Source organism: Panulirus ornatus, chromosome 20 (assembly GCF_036320965.1).
Source record: "Panulirus ornatus isolate Po-2019 chromosome 20, ASM3632096v1, whole genome shotgun sequence".
NCBI classification, from domain to species: Eukaryota; Metazoa; Arthropoda; class Malacostraca; order Decapoda; family Palinuridae; genus Panulirus; species Panulirus ornatus.
The window spans coordinates 15364959-15390896 of record NC_092243.1 but is presented as its reverse complement, the minus strand read 5'-3'; the positions used below and the strand labels follow the sequence as shown (position 1 = coordinate 15390896).

The following is a 25938-nucleotide window of genomic DNA, read 5'->3' as shown; positions in this document are numbered from 1 at the left end:
CTCCCTCTTCTCCTCGTTCCCTCCACCTCCGACACATATATCCTCTTGGTCAATCTTTCCTTACTCATTCTCTCCATGTGACCAAACCATTTCAAAACACCCTCCTCTGCTCTCTCAACCACGCTCTTTTTATTTCCACACATCTCTCTTACCCTTACGCTACTTACTCGATCAAACCACCTCACACCACACATTGTCCTCAAACATCTCATTTCCAGCACATCCATCCTCCTGCGCACAACTCTATCCATAGTCCACGCCTCGCAACCATACAACATTGTTGGAACCACTATTCCTTCAAACATACCCATTTTTGCTCTCCGAGATAATGTTCTCGACTTCCACACATTCTTCAAGGCTCCCAGGATTTTCGCCCCCTCCCCCACCCTATGATCCACTTCCGCTTCCATGGTTCCATCCGCTGCCAGATCCACTCCCAGATATCTAAATCACTTTACTTCCTCCAGTTTTTCTCCATTCAAACTTACCTCCCAATTGACTTGACCCTCAACCCTACTGTACCTAATTACCTTGCTCTTATTCACATTTACTCTTAACTTTCTTCTTTCACACACTCTACCAAACTCAGTCACCAGCTTCTGTAGTTTCTCACATGAATCAGCCACCAGCGCTGTATCATCAGCGAACAACAACTGACTCACTTCCCAAGCTCTCTCATCCCCAACAGACTTCATACTTGCCCCTCTTTCCAAAACTCTTGCATTCACCTCCCTAACAACCCCATCCATAAACAAATTAAATAACCATGGAGACATCACACACCCCTGCCGCAAACCTACATTCACTGAGAACCAATATACGTGCGTATATATTTATATGTCTGTGTGTGTATATATCTGTATACATTGAGATGTATAGGTATGTACATTTGCGTGTGTGGACGTGTATGTATATACATGTGTATGTGGGTGGGTTGGGCCATTCTTTCGTCTGTTTCCTTGCGCTACCTCGCTAATGCAGGAGACAGCGACAAAGCAAAATAAATAAATAAATATTATATATATATATATATATATATATATATATATATATATATATATATATATATATTGTTGTGTTTATATGCATTCATGAATTATCATTTCACTTGTCAGCGATTCATCAATCTCCTTTCTGCTATAGAATGATACGTATAATATAATAAAATCATAGAATTCATAAGCAGAGACATATTAAAATCTTCTGTTTCACACTTAATTTTCCCATACAAAATGTAAGAAAACATACAAATACTTATGTTGATGGGAAGCTATGTTGTAATGGTGCTCATGCTAGTTTACTGTGATAGTTAATGAACACAATGAAAAGTAATACAATGAGTCTTTATGTATGTTCAGTACAGTATATCATTGCAATAAAATAACATTCCAAGAGATTATCCTTAACGAGTTTCTCAACAGTAGCAGAGTGGCATCTCCTAAGAAAGGTTAACTGAGGTTTGATAATAAAGTTGCCAGCTCTGTACTTTCATACCATACTGTCACCTGCCCCAGGGAAGAATCTGCTTCTCATGACTTCTTTAGCATTACCCCTGCACCAATCACCCAAATTCAATATGTTAACATTAATATCAATAAAGGATAATCTTGTCAGGCTATGGGCAATGAAACACTCACCATGTAACCACATTTAAAAGTACCTTATTGTTTTGCATATTTCACTGGCTAAAGTTTGGCATACTTCACTGGCTAGGAATAAACTGACTTGTCCTATGGTTGCACTTACTGTGTCATAATTTAATCTACTGCTTGTTCATGTCCCTCAATCAGTTGTGTACATAAGCACATAATCGGTGATTAAATGTGTGGTGAATAACACAATATGTGACATGCCAGTTAAGGTATTCTACAAAATTTGTTTCCAAAGGCTTTCCAACAGTCTATATAAAATCTGGTACAAGCATATCTTTCAGGCAAAATTCTGAAGAGAATACATTGAGGTTACTAAGTTAACTTAAAATGTATCAAACTATAAACTAGTTCACTAAGCCTAAAATCATGTCAGTCTGGAATGTTACAGTCTCTTTCAAGAGTCCTGGGTGTGAATAAACAAGCTATACATAAGTTTTGATGAAAGAGACCTATTTCTGTGTTGAAACTGAACAAGGGATAGAAAGAATTACGCCTCCTTCCTGAGTGTATCCTGCTGGTATAATTCTGAGCAGATACAATAAGGGAAAACTCTTAATAAAGCTTAAATGCCAGAATCAAGAAAAAGTTCAAAGAGCTGGATACCTATATACAGTTTGACCCTTATACCACATCATCATCTTTGTCCAACTGTAAACACTTGTCTCCTATTCAGTCTACTTCTAGAGAACTACAGAAACACAGTCATTAAGGGTGGAAGGTGCAACTTAATTTTCCTGCCTTATGCGGTTGAAATACATATATTTCTTTAATCACAGCTCCTCTTTTCTTTCTTTGCCCAATTCTACAAGAAAAAGAGTCGAATCAAGGTAGATATTCATTCTTTCACACAAAAATCTCCTCACCACAAAAAAATGAAATTGTTCATTACCAAAAGATATTCTAATGTAGCAAAACTAATTTCCAATACTGTCTCCAAAAAATAATCATATAAAAATAACTGAATCAGTGAAACACACTTAACTACTTCATATACTGTAACGCACTAAAAATAGGAATCAATATGCATCTTGTGTGTATAAAGTACAGCTTATTCTGTAAATAGACATACAAGGTAAAGGGGGTTTATACTATACTGGCCAAGTCTATGACCTACCCAATTCTAATTCAAGGACATTTTGTATAATTTTCCATAATATATCACTTTCACTAGTTGTAATGCTCACATCTTTCTAGCATTTTCTAATGATGAATATAACCTAAAGAAAGATATATAAATAAATATAAATCAATGGGGCACACAAATGATTACTTCATATACTCTTGCAAAAAAGAATTCATAATATATTATCTGCATTTCTGTAAAAGTACAGAACTGCATCACATAAAACAGTTGACCCTCAAGACAAATAAAAAAAAATATCTATATCTACAAGGTTGGTCAAGAGCCTGCATACAGGAACAGCTATGACCTACCAAATTCTGAATTATGGACATTTTTAAACTCCTCTTTGGGATAAATCACTTTCTCTAGGTGTTAGGCTTACATCTTTCCAGCACTTTTTAATGATGAATGTGACCCAACAGAAGAACAAATAAATATCAATCATTGGAGTACACAAATGACTAATGCATATACTATACTACAACTGTTGCAAAAAAGATTTTAGAATATATTTTCAGCATTTTTGTAAAAGTATAGAACTACATTACATAATACAGCTGACCATATAAAAAATGTCTACAAGGTTAGTTAAGAGCCTGCATACCAGAATAGCTGTGACCTACCCAATTCTGAAATATGGACATTTTTTTTAGCTCCTCTTTAGGATAAATCAATTTCTCTACACGTAATGCTTACATCTTTCTAGCATTTTCTAAATATGAATATGATCCAACAAAAAATACATAATACATAATATCAATCAATTGGGAACACAAATGACTACTGCATATACTGTACCACTGTACTTACAACTGCTGCAAAAAAAAATTCATAGTACATTTTCAGTATTTTTGTAGTACAGAACTACATTACATAAAACAACTGACCCTCACATCAAATAAAAAAGAATTACATATGTCTACTAGGCTGGTCAAGAGCTTGCATATTGGAACAGCTCACTTGTACATGACATCATCCATGAACTACTTTTTCATCTTCTTTACTTCACCTTCTTTTGCTGTTGTTCAGCTCCTGGAAAGTTTAAAGTTATGAAATCAGGCACCCACACTTTAACCTATCATATCTTGACAGCATATCTGGAAGCATACAGTACGAGTAATGTAAGTATATATCCACCCAGGAGCTTAATGGTTTAAGAGACTCCAACCAAAATTGGTAATACTATGCATGATATGACACTTTCAACAGCTGTATTAAAATTAGTGAATGAAAAAAAAGTTTAGGATCTTCTCACACCAATGAAGCCCATTTCACCCATATCATATGTGGAAAGTAGCCTTGAAACTGCATAGCCCAATAAAAAGGGTGCTTAAGTTGAATAATAACAATGATGATGTCTCCATGGTTGTTTAATTTGCTTATGGATGGGGTTGTTAGGGAAGTGAATCCAAGAGTTTTGGAAAGATGGGCAAGTATGCAGTCTGTTGTGAATGAGAGAGCTTGGGAAGTGAGTCAGTTGATGTTCGCTGATGGTATAGCGCTAGTGGCTGACTTGGGTGAGAAACTGCAGAAGCTGGTGACTGAGTTTGGTAAAGTGTGTGAAAGAAGAAAGCTGAGAGTAAATGTGAATAGGAGCAAGATTATTAAGTACAGTAGGGTTGAGGGACAAGTCAACTGGAGGGTAAGTTTGAATGGAGAAAAACTGGAGGAAATGAAGTGTTTTAGATATCTGAGAGTGGATTTGGCAGCAGATGGAACCATGGAAGTGGAAGTGAATCATAGGGTGGGGGAGGGGGCAAAAGTTCTGAGAGCATTGAAGAATGTGTGGAAGGCGAGAACATTATCTCGGAAAGCAAAAATGGCTATGTTTGATGGAACAGTGGTTCCAACAATGTTATATGGATGCGAGGCGTGGACTATACATAGGGTTGTGTGGAGGAGGATGGACATGTTGGAAATGAGATGTTGGGGACAAATGTAATGTGAGGTGGTTTGATCGACAAGTAATGAAAGGGTAAGAGAGATCTGTGATAATAAAAAGAGTGTGGTTGAGAGAGAGCAGTTTCTGACCCGAATCAGCCACCAGCGCTGTATCATCAGCGAACAACAATTGACACACTTCCCAACCTCTCTCATCCACAACAGACTGCATACTTGCCTCTATCTCCAAAACTCTTGCATTCACCTCCCTAACAACTCCATCCATAAACAAATGGTTAAACAACCATGGAGACATCACGCACCCCTGCCGCAAACCGACTTTCACTGTGATCCAATCACTTTCCTCTCTTCCTATTCGTACATATGCCTTACATCGATAAAAACTTTTCACTGCTTCCAGCAACTTGCCTCCCACACCATATACTCTTAATACCTTCCTCAGAGCACCTCTATCAACTCTATCATATACCTTCCCCAGATCCATAAATGCTACATACAAGTCCATTTGTTTTTCTAAGTATTTCTCACATACATTCTTCAAAGCAAACACCTGATCCACACATCCTCTACCACTTCTGAAACCACACTGCTCTTCCCCAATCTAATGTTCTGTACATGCCTTCATCCTCTCCATCAATACCCTCCCACATAATTTCCCAGGAATACTCAACAAACTTATACCTCTGTAATTAGAAAACTCACCTTTATCCCCTTTGCCTTTGTACAATGGCACTATGCATGCATTCCGCCAATCCTTAGGCACTTCTTCATGAGTCATACATACAGTGAATATCCTCACCAAACAATCAACCACACAGTCACCCCCTTTCTTTAATAAATTCCACTGCAATACCATCCAAACCCGCTGCCTTGCTGGCTTTCATCTTCAGCAAAGCTTTCACTAACTCTTCTGTTTACCAAATCATTATCCCTGACCCTTTCACATCGCACAGCATCTCAACCAAAACACCCTATATCTACCACTCTATCATCTAAGACATTAAAAAACCTTCTAAATACTAATTCCATCTCTTTCTCACATCACCACTACTTGTTATTACCTTCCCATTCGCCCCTGTTCTCTTGTCTTACCCACTTTACCTACCTCCTTCCAAAACATCTTTTTATTCTCCCTAAAATTTGATGAAAATCTCTCACCCCAACTCTTATCTGGCCTCTTTTTCACCTCTTGCACCTTTCTCTTGACCTACTATCTCTTTCTTTTATACATCTCCCAGTCATTTGCACTATTTCCCTGCAAAAATAATCCAAACGCCTCTCTCTTCTCTTTCACTAATAATCTTACCTCTTCATCCCACCACTCATTGCCCACCTCCCATGCTTCTCATGCCACAAGCATCTTTTCAGCAAGCCATCACTGCTTCCCTAAATACATCCCATTCCTCCCCCACCCCCCCTTACGTCCTTTGCTCTAACCTTTTTCCATTCTGCACTAAGTCTCTCCTGGTACTTCCTCACACAAGTCTCCTTCCCAAGCTCACTTACTCTCACTCCTCTCTTCACCCTAACATTCTCTCTCCTTTTCTGAAAATCAAATCTTCACCTTCGCCTCCACAAGATAATGATCAGACATCCCTCTAGTTGCACCTCTCACCATATTAATATCCAAAAGTCTCTTTTTCACGTGCCTATCAATCAACACATACTCCAATAACACTCTCTGGCCATCTCTCCTACTTACACACTTATGTATATCTCTCTTTTTCAACCAGGTATTCCCAATAACCAGTCCTTTTTCAGCACACAAATCTACAAACTCTTCACAATTTCCATTTACAACAGGGAACACCCCATGTACACCAATTATTCCCTCAACTACCACATTACTCACCTTTACATTCAAATCACCCATAACAATAACCTGGTCTCGTGCATCAAATGTGCTAACACACTCACTCAGCTGCTCCCAAAACACTTGCCTTTCATGGCCTTTCTTCTCATGCCTAGGAGCATAGGCACCAATAATCACCCATCACTCTCCATCTACTTTTAGTTTTACCAATATCAATCTAGAATTTACTTTCTTACACTCTGTCACATACTCCCAGAACTCCTGTTTCAGGAGTAGTGCTAATCCTTCTTCTGCTCATGTCATCTCATCAACCCCTGACTTTACTCCTAAAACATTCCCAAACCAGTCTTACCCTTTACCCTTGAGCTTCATTTCACTCAGAGCCAAAACATCCAGGTTCCTTTCCTCAAACATACTACCTATCTCTCCTTTTTTCTCATCTTGGGTACATCCACACACACACACACACACACACACACACACACACACACACACATATATATATATATATATATATATATATATTTTTTTTTTTTTATACTTTGTCGCTGTCTCCCGCGTTTGCGAGGTAGCGCAAGGAAACAGACGAAAGAAATGGCCCAACCCCCCCCCCCATACACATGTACATACACACATCCACACACGCAAATATACATACCTACACAGCTTTCCATGGTTTACCCCAGACGCTTCACATGCCTTGATTCACTCCACTGACAGCACGTCAACCCCTGTATACCACATCGCTCCAATTCACTCTATTCCTTGCCCTCCTTTCACCCTCCTGCATGTTCAGGCCCCGATCACACAAAATCTTTTTCACTCCATCTTTCCACCTCCAATTTGGTCTCCCTCTTCTCCTTGCTCCCTCCACCTCCGACACATATATCCTCTTGGTCAATCTTTCCTCATTCATCCTCTCCATGTGCCCAAACCACTTCAAAACACCCTCTTCTGCTCTCTCAACCACGCTCTTTTTATTTCCACACATCTCTCTTACCCTTACGTTACTCACTCGATCAAACCACCTCACACCACACATTGTCCTCAAACATCTCATTTCCAGCACATCCATCCTCCTGCGCACAACTCTATCCATAGCCCACGCCTCGCAACCATACAACACTGTTGGAACCACTATTCCTTCAAACATACCCATTTTTGCTTTCCGAGATAATGTTCTCGACTTCCACACATTCTTCAAGGCCCCCAGAATTTTCGCCCCCTCCCCCACCCTATGATCCACTTCCACTTCCATGGTTCCATCCGCTGCCAGATCCACTCCCAGATATCTAAAACACTTCACTTCCTCCAGTTTTTCTCCATTCAAACTCACCTCCCAATTGACTTGTCCCTCAACCCTACTGTACATAATAACCTTGCTTTTATTCACATTTACTCTTAACTTTCTTCTTCCACACACTTTACCAAACTCAGTCACCAGCTTCTGCAGTTTCTCACATGAATCAGCCACCAGCGCTGTATCATCAGCGAACAACAACTGACTCACTTCCCAAGCTCTCTCATCCCCAACAGACTTCATACTTGCCCCTCTTTCCAAAACTCTTGCATTTACCTCCCTAACAACCCCATCCATAAACAAATTAAACAACCATGGAGACATCACACACCCCTGCCGCAAACCTACATTCACTGAGAACCAATCACTTTCCTCTCTTCCTACACGTACACATGACTTACATCCTCGATAAAAACTTTTCACTGCTTCTAACAACTTTCCTCCCACACCATATATTCTTAATACCTTCCACAGAGCATCTCTATCAACTCTATCATATGCCTTCTCCAGATCCATAAATGCTACATACAAATCCATTTGCTTTTCTAAGTATTTCTCACATACATTCTTCAAAGCAAACACCTGATCCACACATCCTCTACCACTTCTGAAACCACATTGCTCTTCCCCAATCTGATGCTCTGTACATGCCTTCACCCTCTCAATCAATACCCTCCCATATAATTTACCAGGAATACTCAACAAACTTATACCTCTGTAATTTGAGCACTCACTCTTATCCCCTTTGCCTTTGTACAATGGCACTATGCACGCATTCCGCCAATCCTCAGGCACCTCACCATGAGTCATACATACATTAAATAACCTTACCAACCAGTCAACAATACAGTCACCCCCTTTTTTAATAAATTCCACTGCAATACCATCCAATATATATATATATATATATATATATATATATATATATATATATATTATTTTTTTTTTTATTATACTTTGTCGCTGTCTCCCGCGTTTGCGAGGTAGCGCAAGGAAACAGACGAAAGAAATGGCCCAACCCACCCCCATACACATGTATATACATACGTCCACACACGCAAATATACATACCTACACAGCTTTCCATGGTTTACCCCAGACGCTTCACATGCCTTGATTCAATCCACTGACAGCACGTCAACCCCGGTATACCACATCGCTCCAATTCACTCTATTCCTTGCCCTCCATTCACCCTCCTGCATGTTCAGGCCCCGATCACACAAAATCTTTTTCACTCCATCTTTCCACCTCCAATTTGGTCTCCCTCTTCTCCTCGTTCCCTCCACCTCCGACACATACATCCTCTTGGTCAATCTTTCCTCACTCATTCTCTCCATGTGCCCAAACCACTTCAAAACACCCTCTTCTGCTCTATCAACCACGCTCTTTTTATTTCCACACATCTCTCTTACCCTTACGTTACTCACTCGATCAAACCACCTCACACCACACATTGTCCTCAAACATCTCATTTCCAGCACATCCATCATCCTGCACACAACTCTATCCATAGCCCACGCCTCGCAACCATACAACATTGTTGGAACCACTATTCCTTCAAACATACCCATTTTTGCTTTCCGAGATAATGTTCTCGATTTCCACACATTCTTCAAGGCCCCCAGAATTTTCGCCCCCTCCCCCACCCTATGATCCACTTCCGCTTCCATGGTTCCATCCGCTGCCAGATCCACTCCCAGATATCTAAAACACTTCACTTCCTCCAGTTTTTCTCCATTCAAACTCACCTCCCAATTCACTTGACCCTCAACCCTACTGTACCTAATAACCTTGCTCTTATTGACATTTACTCTTAACTTTCTTCTTCCACACACTTTACCAAACTCAGTCACCAGCTTCTGCAGTTTCTCACATGAATCAGCCACCAGCGCTGTATCATCAGCGAACAACAACTGACTCACTTCCCAAGCTCTCTCATCCCCAACAGACTTCATACTTGCCCCTCTTTCCAAAACTCTTGCATTTACCTCCCTAACAACTCCATCCATAAACAAATTAAACAACCATGGAGACATCACACACCCCTGCCGCAAACCTACATTCACTGAGAACCAATCACTTTCCTCTCTTCCTACACGTACACATGCCTTACATCCTCGATAAAAACTTTTCACTGCTTCTAACAACTTTCCTTCCACACCATATATTCTTAATACCTTCCACAGAGCATCTCTATCAACTCTATCATATGCCTTCTCCAGATCCATAAATGCTACATACAAATCCATTTGCTTTTCTAAGTATTTCTCACATACATTCTTCAAAGCAAACACCTGATCCACACATCCTCTACCACTTCTGAAACCACACTGCTCTTCCCCAATCTGATGCTCTGTACATGCCTTCACCCTCTCAATCAATACCCTCCCATATAATTTACCAGGAATACTCAACAAACTTATACCTCTGTAATTTGAGCACTCACTCTTATCCCCTTTGCCTTTGTACAATGGCACTATGCACGCATTCCGCCAATCCTCAGGCACCTCACCATGAGTCATACATACATTAAATAATCTTACCAACCAGTCAACAATACAGTCACCCCCTTTTTTAATAAATTCCACTGCAATACCATCCAAACCTGCTGCCTTGCCGGCTTTCATCTTCCGCAAAGCTTTCACTACCTCTTCTCTGTTTACCAAATCATTTTCCCTAACCCTCTCACTTTGCACACCACCTCGACCAAAACACCCTATATCTGCCACTCTATCATCAAACACATTCAACAAACCTTCAAAATACTCACTCCATCTCCTTCTCACATCACCACTACTTGTTATCACCTCCCCATTTGCGCCCTTCACTGAAGTTCCCATTTGCTCCCTTGTCTTACGCACTTTATTTACCTCCTTCCAGAACATCTTTTTATTCTCCCTAAAATTTAATGATACTCTCTCACCCCAACTCTCATTTGCCCTTTTTTTCACCTCTTGCACCTTTCTCTTGACCTCCTGTCTCTTTCTTTTATACATCTCCCACTCAATTGCATTTTTTCCCTACAAAAATATATATATATATAAATATATATATATATAAATATATATATAAAAGGAGAGATAGGTAGTATGTTTGAGGAAAGGAACCTGGATGTTTTGGCTCTGAGTGAAACGAAGCTCAAGGCTAAAGGGGAAGAGTGGTTTGGGAATGTCTTGGGAGTAAAGTCAGGGGTTAGTGAGAGGACAAGAGCAAGGGAAGGAGTAGCAGCACTCCTGAAACAGAAGTTGTGGGAGTATGTGATAGAATGTAAGAAAGTAAATTCTCGATTAATATGGGTAAAACTGAAAGTTGATGGAGAGAGATGGGTGATTATTGGTGCATACGCACCTGGGCATGAGAAGAAAGATCATGAGAGGCAAGTGTTTTGGGAGCAGCTGAACGAGTGTGTTAGTGGTTTTGATGCACAAGACCAGGTTATAGTGATGGGTGATTTGAATGCAAAGGTGAGTAATGGTATGCATGGGGTGTTCAGTGTTGTAAATGGAAATGGTGAAGAGCTAGTAGATTTATGTGCTGAAAAAGGACTGGTGATTGGGTATACCTGGTTTAAAAAGCGAGATATACATAAGTATACGTATGTAAGTAGGAGAGATGGCCAGAGAGCGTTATTGGATTACGTGTTAATTGACAGGCGTGTGAAAGAGAGACTTTTGGATGTTAATGTGCTGAGAGGTGCAACGGGAGGGATGTCTGATCATTATCTTGTGGAGGCTAAGGTGAAGATTTGTATGGGTTTTCAGAAAAGAAGAGTGAATGTTGGGGTCAAGAGGGTGGTGAGAGTAAGTGAGCTTGGGAAGGAGACTTGTGTGAGGAAGTACCAGGAGAGACTGAGTACAGAATGGAAAAAGGTGAGAACAATGGAAGTAAGGAGAGTGGGGGAGGAATGGGATGTATTTAGGGAATCAGTGATGGATTGCGCAAAAGAGGCTTGTGGCATGAGAAGCGTGGGAGGTGGGTTGATTAGAAAGGGAAGTGAGTGGTGGGATGAAGAAGTAAGATTATTAGTGAAAGAGAAGAGAGAGGCATTTCGACGATTTTTGCAGGGAAAAAATGCAATTGAGTGGGAGATGTATAAAAGAAAGAGACAGGAGGTCAAGAGAAAGGTGCAAGAGGTGAAAAAGAGGGCAAATGAGAGTTTGGGTGAGAGAATATCATTAAATTTTAGGGAGAATAAAAAGATGTTCTGGAAGTAGGTAAATAAAATGCGTAAGACAAGGGAGCAAATGGGAACTTCAGTGAAGGGCGCAAATGGGGAGGTGATAACAAGTGGTGGTGATGTGAGAAGGAGATGGAGTGAGTATTCTGAAGGTTTGTTGAATGTGTTTGATGATAGAGTGGCAGATATAGGGTGTTTTGGTCGAGGAGGTGAGCAAAGTGAGAGGGTTAGGGAAAATGATTTGGTAAACAGAGAAGAGGTAGTAAAAGCTTTGCGGAAGATGAAAGCCGGCAAGGCAGCAGGTTTGGATGGTATTGCAGTGGAATTTATTAAAAAAGTGGGTGACTGTATTGTTGACTGATTGGTAAGGTTATTTAATGTAAGTATGACTCATGGTGAGGTGCCTAAGGATTGGCGGAATGCGTGCATAGTGCCATTGTACAAAGGCAAAGGGGATAAGAGTGAGTGCTCAAATTACAGAGGTATAAGTTTGTTGAGTATTCCTGGTAAATTATATGGGAGGGTATTGATTGAGAGGGTGAAGGCATGTACAGAACATCAGATTGGGGAAGAGCAGTGTGGTTTCAGAAGTGGTAGAGGATGTGTGGATCAGGTGTTTGCTTTAAAGAATGTATGTGAGAAATACTTAGAAAAGCAAATGGATTTGTATGTAGCATTTATGGATCTGGAGAAGGCATATGATAGAGTTGATAGAGATGCTCTGTGGAAGGTATTAAGAATATATGGTGTGGGAGGCAAGTTGTTAGAAGCAGTGAAAAGTTTTTATCGAGGATGTAAGGCATGTGTACGTGTAGGAGGAGAGGAAAGTGATTGGTTCTCAGTGAATGTAGGTTTGCGGCAGGGGTGTGTGATGTCTCCATGGTTGTTTAATTTGTTTATGGATGGGGTTGTTAGGGAGGTGAATGCAAGAGTTTTGGAAAGAGGGGCAAGTATGCAGTCTGTTGTGGATGAGAGAGCTTGGGAAGTCAGTCAGTTGTTGTTCGCTGATGACACAGCACTGGTGGCTGATTCATGTGAGAAACTGCAGAAGCTGGTGACTGAGTTAGGTAAAGTATGTGAAAGAAGAAAGTTAAGAGTAAATGTGAATAAGAGCAAGGTTATTAGGTACAGTTGGGTTGAGGGTCAAGTCAATTGGGAGGTAAGTTTGAATGGAGAAAAACTAGAGGAAGTAAAGTGTTTTAGATATCTGGGAGTGGATCTGGCAGCAGATGGAACCATGGAAGCGGAAGTGAATCATAGGGTGGGGGAGGGGGCGAAAATCCTGGGAGCCTTGAAGAATCTGTGGAAGTCGAGAACATTATCTCGGAAAGCAAAAATGGGTATGTTTGAAGGAATAGTGGTTCCAACAATGTTGTATGGTTGCGAGGCGTGGGCTATGGATAGAGTTGTGCGCAGGAGGGTGGATGTGCTGGAAATGATATGTTTCAGGACAATGTGTGGTGTGAGGTGGTTTGATCGAGTAAGTAATGTAAGGGTAAGAGAGATGTGTGGAAATAAAAAGAGCGTGGTTGAGAGAGCAGAAGAGGGTGTTTTGAAATGGTTTGGGCACATGGAGAGAATGAGTGAGGAAAGATTGACCAAGAGGATATATGTGTCGGAGGTGGAGGGAACGAGGAGAAGTGGGAGACCAAATTGGAGGTGGAAAGATGGAGTGAAAAAGATTTTGTGTGATCGGGGCCTGAACATGCAGGAGGGTGAAAGGCGGGCAAGGAATAGAGTGAATTGGATCGATGTGGTATACCGGGGTTGACGTGCTGTCAGTGGATTGAATCAGGGCATGTGAAGCGTCTGGGGTAAACCATGGAAAGTTGTGTGGGGCCTGGATGTGGAAAGGGAGCTGTGGTTTCAGGCATTATTGCATGACAGCTAGAGACTGAGTGTGAACGAATGGGGCCTTTGTTGTCTTTTCGTAATGCTACCTCGCACACATGAGGGGGGAGGGGTATGGTATTCCATGTGTGGCGAGGTGGCAATGGAAATGAATAAAGGCAGACAGTGTGAATTGTGTGCATGGGTATATATGTATGTGTCTGTGTGTGTATATATATGTGTACATTGAGATGTATAGGTATGCATATTTGCGTGTGTGGACGTGTATGTATATACATTGTGTATGGGGATGGGTTGGGCCATTTCTTTCGTCTGTTTCCTTGCGCTAAGAAATAAATAATATATATATATATATATATATATATATCTTTTTCTTTATATATATATATATATATATATATATATATATATATATATATATATATATATATATATTGTTTTTTTTTTTGTCGCTGTCTCCCGCGTTTGCGAGGTAGCGCAAGGAGACAGACGAAAGAAATGGCCCAACCCACCCCATACACATGTATATACATACGTCCACACACGCAAATATACATACCTACACAGCTTTCCATGGTTTACCCCAGACGCTTCACATGCGCTGATTCAACCAACTGACAGCACGTCAACCCCGGTATACCACATCGATCCAATTCACTCTATTCCTTGCACGCCTTTCACCCTCCTGCATGTTCAGGCCCTGATCACACAAAATCTTTTTCACTCCATCTTTCCACCTTCAATTTGGTCTCCCACTTCTCCTCGTTCCCTCCACCTCCGACACATATATCCTCTTGGTCAATCTTTCCTCACTCACTCTCTCCATGGGACCAAACCATTTCAAAACACCCTTTTCTGCTCTCTCAACCACGCTCTTTTTATTTCCACACATCTCTCTTACCCTTACGTTACTTACTCGATCAAACCACCTCACACCACACATTGTCCTCAAACATCTCATTTCCAGCACATCCATCCTCCTGCGCACAACTCTATCCACAGCCCACGCCTCGCAACCATACAACATTGTTGGTACCACTATTCCTTCACACATACTCATTTTTGCTTTCCGAGATAATGCTCTCGACTTCCACACATTCTTCAAGGCTCCCAGAATTTTCGCCCCCTCCCCCACCCTATGATCCACTTCCGCTTCCATGGTTCCATCCACTGCCAGATCCACTCCCACATATCTAAAACACTTTACTTCCTACAGTTTTTCTCCATTCAAACTTACCTCCCAATTGACTTGACCCTCAACCCTACTGTACCTAATAACCTTGCTCTTATTCACATTTACTCTTAACTTTCTTCTTTCACACACTTTACCAAACTCAGTCAACAGCTTCTGCAGTTTCTCACATGAATCAGCCACCAGCGCTGTATCATCAGCGAACAACAACTGACTCACTTCCCAAGCTCTCTCATCCACAACAGACTTCATACTTGCCCCTCTTTCCAAAACTCTTGCATTCACCTCCCTAACAACCCCATCCATAAACAAATTAAACAACCATGGAGACATCACACACCCCTGCCGCAAACCTACATTCACTGAGAACCAATCACTTTCCTCTCTTCCTACATGTACACATGCCTTAAATCCTTGCTCTTATTCACATTTACTCTTAACTTTCTTCTTTCACACACTTTACCAAACTCAGTCAACAGCTTCTGCAGTTTCTCACATGAATCAGCCACCAGCGCTGTATCATCAGCGAACAACAACTGACTCACTTCCCAAGCTCTCTCATCCACAACAGACTTCATACTTGCCCCTCTTTCCAAAACTCTTGCATTCACCTCCCTAACAACCCCATCCATAAACAAATTAAACAACCATGGAGACATCACACACCCCTGCCGCAAACCTACATTCACTGAGAACCAATCACTTTCCTCTCTTCCTACATGTACACATGCCTTAAATCCTCGATAAAAACTTTTCACTGCTTCTAACAACTTGCCTCCCACACCATATGTTCTTAATACCTTCCACAGAGCATATATATATATATATATATATATATATATATATATATATATATATATATATATATATATATATATATATATAGTGTGGTTTCAGAAGTGGTAGAGGATGTGTGGATCAGGTGTTTGCTTTGAAGAATGTATGTGAGAAATACTTAGAAAAGCAAATGGATTTGTATGTAGCATTTATGGATCTGGAGAAGGCATATGATAGAGTTGATAGAGATGCTCTGTGGAAGGTATTAAGAATATATGGTGTGGGAGGCAAGTTGTTAGAAGCAGTGAAAAGTTTTTATCGAGGATGTAAGGCATGTGTACGTGTAGGAAGAGAGGAAAGTGATTGGTTCTCAGTGAATGTAGGTTTGCGGCAGGGGTGTGTGATGTCTCCATGGTTGTTTAATTTGTTTATGGATGGGGTTGTTAGGGAGGTAAATGCAAGAGTTTTGGAAAGAGGGGCAAGTATGAAGTCTGTTGGGGATGAGAGAGCTTGGGAAGTGAGTCAGTTGTTGTTCGCTGATGACACAGCGCTGGTGGCTGATTCATGTGTGAAACTGCAGAAGCTGGTGACTGAGTTTGGTAAAGTGTGTGGAAGAAGAAAGTTAAGAGTAAATGTGAATAAGAGCAAGGTTATTAGGTACAGTAGGGTTGAGGGTCAAGTCAATTGGGAGGTGAGTTTGAATGGAGAAAAACTGGAGGAAGTTAAGTGTTTTAGATATCTGGGAGTGGATCTGGCAGCGGATGGAACCATGGAAGCGGAAGTGGATCATAGGGTGGGGGAGGGGGCGAAAATTCTGGGGGCCTTGAAGAATGTGTGGAAGTCGAGAACATTATCTCGGAAAGCAAAAATGGGTATGTTTGAAGGAATAGTGGTTCCAACAATGTTGTATGGTTGCGAGGCGTGGGCTATGGATAGAGTTGTGCGCAGGAGGATGGATGTGCTGGAAATGAGATGTTTGAGGACAATGTGTGGTGTGAGGTGGTTTGATCGAGTGAGTAACGTAAGGGTAAGAGAGATGTGTGGAAATAAAAAGAGCGTGGTTGAGAGAGCAGAAGAGGGTGTTTTGAAGTGGTTTGGGCACATGGAGAGGATGAGTGAGGAAAGATTGACCAAGAGGATATATGTGTCGGAGGTGGAGGGAACAAGGAGAAGAGGGAGACCAAATTGGAGGTGGAAAGATGGAGTGAAAAAGATTTTGTGTGATCGGGGCCTGAACATGCAGGAGGGTGAAAGGAGGGCAAGGAATAGAGTGAATTGGAGCGATGTGGTATACCGGGGCTGACGTGCTGTCAGTGGATTGAATCAAGGCATGTGAAGCGTCTGGGGTAAACCATGGAAAGCTGTGTAGGTATGTATATTTGCGTGTGTGGACGTATGTATATACATGTGTATGGGGGGGGGGTTGGGCCATTTCTTTCGTCTGTTTCCTTGCGCTACCTCGCAAACGCGGGAGACAGCGACAAAGTATAAAAAAAAAAAAAAATATATATATATATATATATATATATATATATTTATTTATTTTTGCTTTATCGCTGTCTCCCGCGTTAGCAAGGTAGCACAAGTAAACAGATGAAAGAATGGCCCAACCCTACATACATGTCCACACATGCAAATATACATACCTATACATCTCAACGTATACATATATATATACACACACACACATATACATATATGCACATGTACATAATTCATACTGTCTGGCTTTATTTATTCCCATCGCCACCTCGCCACACATGAAATAACAACCCCCTCCCCCCCTCATGTGTTCGAAGTAGTGCTAGGAAAAGACAACAAAGGCCACATTTGTTCACACTCAGTCTCTAGCTGTCATGTAATAATGCACCGAAACCACAGCTCCCTTTCCACATCCAGGCCCCACTGAACTTTCCATGGTTTACCCCAGATGCTTCACATGCCCTGCTTCAATCCATTGCCAGCATGTCGACCCCGGTATACCACATCGTTCCAATTCACTCTATTCCTTACATGCCTTTCACCCTCCTGCATGTTCAGGCCCCGATCACTTAAAATCTTTTTCACTCCATCTTTCCACCTCCAATATGGTCTCCCACTTCTCCTCGTTCCCTCCACCTCTGACACATATATCCTCTTGGTCAATCTTTCCTCACTCATTCTCTCCATGTGACCAAACCATTTCAAAACACCCTCCTCTGCTCTCTCAACCATACTCTTTTTATTACCACACATCTCTCTTACCCTATTATTACTTGATCAAACCACCTCACACCACATATTGTCCTCAAACATCTCATTTCCAGCACATCCACCCTCCTGCGCACAACTCTATCCATTGCCCACGCCTCCCAACCATACAACATTGTTGGAACCACTATTCCTTCAAACATACCCATTTTTGCTTTCCGAGATAAAGTTCTCGACTTCCGCACATTCTTCAAGGCTACCAGAATTTTCGCCCCCTCCCCCACCCTATGATTCACTTCCACTTCCATGGTTCCATCCACTGCCAAATCCACTCCCAGATATCTAAAACATTTCACTTCCTCCAGTTTTTCTCCATTCAAACTTACCTCCCAACTGACTTGACCCTCAACCCCACCGTACCTAATAACCTTGCTCTTATTCACATTTACTCTTAACTTTCTTCTTTCACACACTTTACCAAACTCAGTCACCAGATTCTGCAGTTTCTCACATGAATCAGCCACCAGTGCTGTATCATCAGCGAACAACAACTGACTCACTTCCCAAGCTCTCTCATTCACAACAGACTGCATAGTTGTCCCTCTCTCCAAAACTCTTGCATTCACCTCCCTAACGACCCCATCCATAAACAAATTAAACAACCATGGAGACATCACACACTCCTGCCACAAACCTACATTCACTAAGAACCAATCACTTTCCTCTCTTCCTACACGTACACATGCCTTACATCCTCGATAAGACTTTTCACTGCTTCTAACAACTTGCCTCCCACACCATATATTCTTAATACCTTCCACTGAGCATCTCTATCAACTCTATCATATGCCTTCTCCAGATCCATAAATGCTACATACAAATCCATTTGCTTTTCTAAGTATTTCTCACATACATTTTTCATAGCAAACACCTGATCCACATATCCTCTATCACTTCTGAAACCACACTGCTCTTCCCCAATCTGATGCTCTGTATATGCCTTCACCATCTAAATCAATACCCTCCCATATAATTTCCCAGGAATAGTCAACAAACTTATACCTCTGTAATTTGAGCACTCACCTTCATCCCCTTTGCCTTTGTACAATGGCACTATGCAAGCATTCCTCCAATCCTCAGGCACCTCACCATGAGTCATACATACATTAAATAACCTTACCAACCACTCAACAATACAGTCATCCCCTTTTTTTAATAAATTCCACTGCAATACCATCCAAACCCGCTGCCTTGCCAGCTTTCATATTCCACAAAGCTTTTACTACCTCTTCTCTGTTTACCAAATCATTTTCCCTAACCCTCTCACTTTGCACACCACCTTGACCAAAACACCCTATATCTGCCACTCTATCATCAAACACATTCAACAAACCTTCAAAATACTCACTCCATCTCCTCACATCACCACTACTTGTTGTCACCTCTCCATTAGTCTCCTTCACTAAAGTTCCCATTTGTTCCCTTGTCTTACGCACTTTATTTACCTCCTTCCAAAACATCTTTTTATTCTCCCTAAAATTTAATGATACTCTCTCACCCCAACTCTCATTTGCCCTCTTTTTCACCTCTTGCACCTTTCTCTTGACCTCCTGCCTCTTTCTTTTATACATCTCCCACTCATTTGCATTATTTCCCTGCAAAAATCGTCCAAATGCCTCTCTCTTCTCTTTCACTAATAATCTTACTTCTTCATCCCACCACTCACTACCCTTTCTAGTCTGCCAACCTCCCACACTTCTCATGCCACAAGCATCTTTTGCGCAAGCCATCACTGCTTCCGTAAATACATCTCATTCCTCCCCCACTCCCCTTACATCCTTTGTTCTCACCTTTTTCCATTCTGTATTCAGTCTCTCCTGGTACTTCCTCACACAAGTCTCCTTCCCAAGCTCACTTACTCTCACCACTCTTTTCACCCCAACCTCCTCTCTTCTTTTCTGAAAACCTCTACAAATCTTCACCTTCGCCTCCACAAGATAATGATCAGACATCCCTCCAGTTGCAGCTCTCAGCACATTAACATCCATTATTATTATTCTATTATCATACTTTGTCGCTGTCTCCCGTGTCAGCGAGGTAGCGCAGGGAAACAGACGAAAGAGTGGCCCAACCCACCCACATACATATGTATATACATACACGTCCACACACAACACATATACATACCTATACATCTTGATGTATACATATACATACACACAGATATATACATATATACACATGTACATAATTCATACTGTCTGCCCTTATTCATTCACGTCGCCACCCCCAATGTGCGCGAGGTAGCACTATGAAAAGACAACAAAGGCCACATTCGTTCACACACAGTTTCTAGCTCTAATGTGTAATACACTGAAGCCACAGCTCCTTTTCCTCATCCAGGCCCCACAAAACTTTCCACTGTTTACCCCAGATGCTTCACATGCCCTGATTCAATCCATTGTCCTGTTCTTATACTATATTTATGTTGCTTAAGTCTAACAGAAAGATCCTTACCAGTCTGCCCAACAAAAAACGTATCACAATTTCTACATGGCACTTTATAGATGCACCCAGAAGAATTTTCTGGTGAGTTCCTGATTAAGATATTCTCTATAGTATTATTGTTGCTGAAGGCAACATTTACATTAAAGGATTTAAGCAACATGGGAAGCCAGTTGTGTTGATGTCACAAAGTCTTTTTGCAATTTAGGGAATTACAGTAAATTATCTAACGACAAAATTAATATCTGTAAGGGCTTAGTGTATGCTAGTTTGTCAAAACCAGTGGATCCTAATTGCCCTAAAAGATTTATAAGAGCTATTAACAATTTAATAGCTCTTAAGAATATATGGTGTGGGAGGCAAGTTGTTAGAAGCAGTGAAAAGTTTTTATCGAGGATGTAAGGCATGTGTACGTGTAGGAAGAGAGGAAAGTGATTGGTTCTCAGTGAATGTAGGTTTGCGGCAGGGGTGTGTGATGTCTCCATGGTTGTTTAATTTGTTTATGGATGGGGTTGTTAGGGAGGTAAATGCAAGAGTTTTGGAAAGAGGGGCAAGTATGAAGTCTGTTGGGGATGAGAGAGCTTGGGAAGTGAGTCAGTTGTTGTTCGCTGATGATACAGCGCTGGTGGCTGATTCATGTGAGAAACTGCAGAAGCTGGTGACGGAGTTTGGTAAAGTGTGTGGAAGAAGAAAGTTAAGAGTAAATGTGAATAAGAGCAAGGTTATTAGGTACAGTAGGGTTGAGGGTCAAGTCAATTGGGAGGTGAGTTTGAATGGTGAAAAACTGGAGGAAGTGAAGTGTTTTAGATATCTGGGAGTGGATCTGTCAGCGGATGGAACCATGGAAGCGGAAGTGGATCATAGGGTGGGGGAGGGGGCGAAAATTTTGGGAGCCTTGAAAAATGTGTGGAAGTCGAGAACATTATCCCGGAAAGCAAAAATGGGTATGTTTGAAGGAATAGTAGTTCCAACAATGTTGTATGGTTGCGAGGCGTGGGCTATGGATAGAGTTGTGCGCAGGAGGATGGATGTGCTGGAAATGAGATGTTTGAGGACAATGTGTGGTGTGAGGTGGTTTGATCGAGTAAGTAACGTAAGGGTAAGAGAGATGTGTGGAAATAAAAAGAGCGTGGTTGAGAGAGCAGAAGAGGGTGTTTTGAAATGGTTTGGGCACATGGAGAGAATGAGTGAGGAAAGATTGACCAAGAGGATATATGTGTCGGAGGTGGAGGGAACGAGGAGAAGAGGGAGACCAAATTGGAGGTGGAAGGATGGAGTGAAAAGGATTTTGTGTGATCGGGGCCTGAACATGCAGGAGGGTGAAAGGAGGGCAAGGAATAGAGTGAAGTGGAGCGATGTGGTATACAGGGGTTGACGTGCTGTCAGTGGATTGAATCAAGGCATGTGAAGCGTCCGGGGTAAACCATGGAAAGCTGTGTAGGTATGTATATTTTGCGTGTGTGGACGTGTGTATGTGCATGTGTATGGGGGGGGTTGGGCCATTTTCTTTCGTCTGTTTCCTTGCGCTACCTCGCAAACGCGGGAGACAGCGACAAAGTATAAAAAAAAAAAAAAAAAAAAAAAAAAATTAACAATTTAAAAAAGACAATGATATACATACTACTAAAGCAGATAAGGCTAACAATGTTGTGATTATGGACAACATGGAATTTATTGAAGTGAAATCTGAGCAGAAAAGTCTTAGAACATTTAGCAATATATCTTTAACTCCCTACAAAGGCCCTACAAGGAAGGTCATATCTAGAAATGTAGGTCTGGAAAGTAATTCAGTTCCATGTTCACATCAAGAATTCACGAGATATATAATTTCATGAATTACAACAGAAATGTAATCTAACTAGTAAATGAAAACTAAAGTCTTGGGATGCACATCCGCAGGAAGGGTAAGGATATCAAATGTTAGTTAGCAAGCATGGCAGTTGCTGTGAAGAATGCTATAACTCAGAATAGCTTAGAACTGGTGAGGACCAGGGCAATGAAATGGATTGTTCAAAGAAAAAATGGATTACAAGTGGAGAAAATGAGAGCTGAGAGAGTACAAGGAGCTACGACACTGAAAACTGAGCTCTTGATACAGCGTAAGTTAAAATATGAGGTGATGAGATTTGGGTGTGTGTAAACAAATAAAATAAATTAATGACTCACTCGGGAAGAAAATGTTTATATTTATTTATTATACTTTGTCGCTGTCTCCCGCATTAGCGAGGTAGCACAAGGAAACAGACGAAAGAATGGCCCAACCCACCCACATACACATGAATATACATACATGTCCGCACACAAGCACATATACATACCTATACATCTCAACGTATACATACATATACACACACAGACATATACACATGTACATAATTCATACTGTCTGCCCTTATTCATTCCCGTCGCCACCCCGCCACACATGAAATGACAACCTCCTCTCCCAGCATGTGCGCAAGGTAGCGCTAGGAAGAGACAACAAACGCCACATTCATTCACACTCAGTCTCTAGCTGTCATGTATAATGCACCGAAACTACAGCTCCCTTTCCACATCCAGGCCCCACAAAACTTTCCATGGTTTACCACAGATGCTTCACATGCCCTGCTTCAATCCACTGACAGCACGTCGACCCTGGTGTACCACATCGTTCCAATTCACCCTATTCCTTGCCCGCCTTTCACCCTCCTGCATGTTCAGGCCCCGATCACTCAAAATCTTTTTCACTCCATCTTTCCACCTCCAATTTGGTTTCCCACTTCTCGTTCACTCCACCTCTGACACATATATCCTCTTTGTCAATTTATCCTCACTCATTCTCTCCATGTGGCCAAACCATTTCAAAACACCCTCTTCTGCTCTCTCAACCACACTCTTTTCATTACCACACATCTCTCTTACCCTTTCATTACTTACTCGATCAAACCACCTCACACCACATATTGTCCTCAAACATCTCATTTCCAGCACATCCACCCTCCTCCGCAAAACTGTATCTATAGCCCACACCTCGCAACCATATAACATTTTTGGAACCACTATTCCTTCAAACATACCCATTCTTGCTTTCCAAGATAACGTTCTCGACTTCTACACATTTTTCAATGCTACCAGAACTTTCGCCCCCTCCCCCAACCTATGATTCACTTCTGCTTCCATGGTTCCATCCACTGCCAAATCCACTCCCAGATGTCCAAAACACTTTACTTCCTCCAGTCTTTCTCTATTCAAACTTACCCTACTGTACCTGTACTGTACCTAATAACCTTGCTCTTATTCACATTTACTCTCAGCTTTCTTCTTTCACACACTTTACCACACTCAGTCACCAGCTTCTGCAGTTTCTCACCCGAATCAGCCACTAGTGCTGTATCATCAGCAAACAACAACTGATTCACTTCCCAAGCTCTCTCATCCACAACAGACTGCATACTTGCCCCTCTCTCCAAAACTCTTGCATTCACCTCCCTAACAACGCCATCCATAAACTAATTAAACAGCCATGGAGACATCAAACATCCCTGTCGCAAACCAACATTCACTGAGAACCAATCACTTTCCTCTCTTCCTACACGTACACATGCCTTACATCCTCGATAAAAACTTTTAACCGTTTCTAACAACTTGTCTCCCAAACCATATATTCTTGATACCTTCCACAGAGCATCTCTATCAACTCTATCATATGCCTTCTCCAGATCCATAAATGCTACATACAAATCCATTTCCTTTTCTAAATATTTCTCACATACATTCTTCAAAGCAAACACCTGATCCACACATCCTCTACCACTTCTGAAACCACACTGCTCTTCCCCAATCTGATGCTCTGTACATGCCTTCACCCTCTCAATCAATACCCTCCCATATAATTTACCAGGAATGCTCAACAGACTTATACCTCTGTAATTTGAGCACTCACTCTTATCCCCTTTGCCTTTGTACAATGGTACTATGCAAGCATTCCGCCAGTCCTCAGGCACCTCACTATGAGTAATACATACATTAAATAACCTTACCAACCAGTCAACGATACAGTCATCCCCTTTTATTAAATTCCACTGCAATACCATCCAAACCTGCTGCCTTGCCGGCTTTCATCTTCCACAAAGCCCTCACTACCTCTTCTCTGTTTACCAAATCATTTTCCCTAACCCTCTCACTTTGCACACCACCTCGACCAAAACACCCAATATCTGCCACTCTATTATCAAACACATTCAACAAACCTTCAAAATACTCACACCATCTCCTTCTCACCTCACCACTACTTGTTATCACCTCCCAATTAGCCCCATTCACTGATGCTCCCATTTGTTCCCTTGTCTTACACACTTTATTTACCTCCTTCCAAAACATCTTTTTATTCTCCCTAAAATTTAATGATACTCTCTCACCCCAACTCTCATTTGCCCTATTTTTTGCCTCTTGCACCTTTCTCTTGAACTCCTGCCTCTTTCTTTTATACATCTCCCACTCATTTGCATTATTTCCCTAGAAAAATCGTCCAAATGCCTTTCTCTTCTCTTTCACTAATAATCTTACTTCTTCATCCCACCACTCACTACCCTTTCTAATCTGCCCACCTCCCACACTTCTCATGCCACAAGCATCTTTTGCACAAGTCATCACTGCTTCCCTAAATACATCCCATTCCTCCCCCACTCCCCTTATGTCCTTTGTTCTCACCTTTTTCCATTTTGTACTCTGTCCCTCCTGGTTCTTCCTCACACAAGTCTCCTTCCCAAGCTCACTTACTCTCACCACTCTCTTCACCCCAAACTTCTCTCTTCTTTTCTGAAAACCTCTACAAATCTTCACCTTCGCCTCCACAAGATCATGATCAGACATCCCTCCAGTTGCACCTTCCAGCACATTAACATCCAAAAGTCTTTCTTTCCCCCGCCTATCAATTAACATGTAATCGAATAATGCTCTCTGGCCATCTCTTGTACTTACATACGTATACTTATGTATATCTCTCTTTTTTAACCAGGTATTCCCAGTCACCAGTCCTTTTTCAGCACATAAATCTAAAAGCTCTTCACCATTTCCATTTACAACACTGAACACCCCATGTGCACCAATTATTCCCTCAACTGCCACATTACTCACCTTTGCATTCAAATCACCCATCACTATAACAAGGTCTCGTGCATCAAAACTACTAACACACTCACTCAGCTGCTCCCAAAACACTTGCCTCTCATGATCTTTCTTCTCATGCCCAGGTGCATATGCACCAATAATCACCCATCTCTCTCTCCATCCACTTTCAGTTTTACCCATATCAATCTGAAGTTTACTTTCTTGCACTCTATCACATACTCCCACCATTCCTGTTTCAGGAGCAGTGTTACTCCTTCCCTTGTTCTTGTCCTCTCACTAACCCCTGACTTTACTCCCAAGACATCCCAAACCAATCTTCCCCTTTACCCTTGAGCTTTGTTTCACT

General features: G+C 41.5%; 1 protein-coding gene across 3 annotated transcripts in view; it reads right to left on the bottom strand.

Annotated features, from left to right (window-relative positions):
• Nucleotides 1-1327: 1327 nt before the first annotated feature.
• Nucleotides 1328-25938, bottom strand: part of LOC139755943 (androgen-induced gene 1 protein-like) — a 151590-nt gene continuing 126979 nt past the window's right edge. For all 3 annotated transcript variants that reach the window (XM_071674723.1, XM_071674724.1, XM_071674725.1), the window contains one exon: nucleotides 1328-3807. In XM_071674723.1, coding sequence (XP_071530824.1) covers nucleotides 3776-3807 — 32 coding nt within the window. In that variant the 3' untranslated portion in view covers nucleotides 1328-3775. The remainder of the gene's footprint in view (nucleotides 3808-25938) is intronic.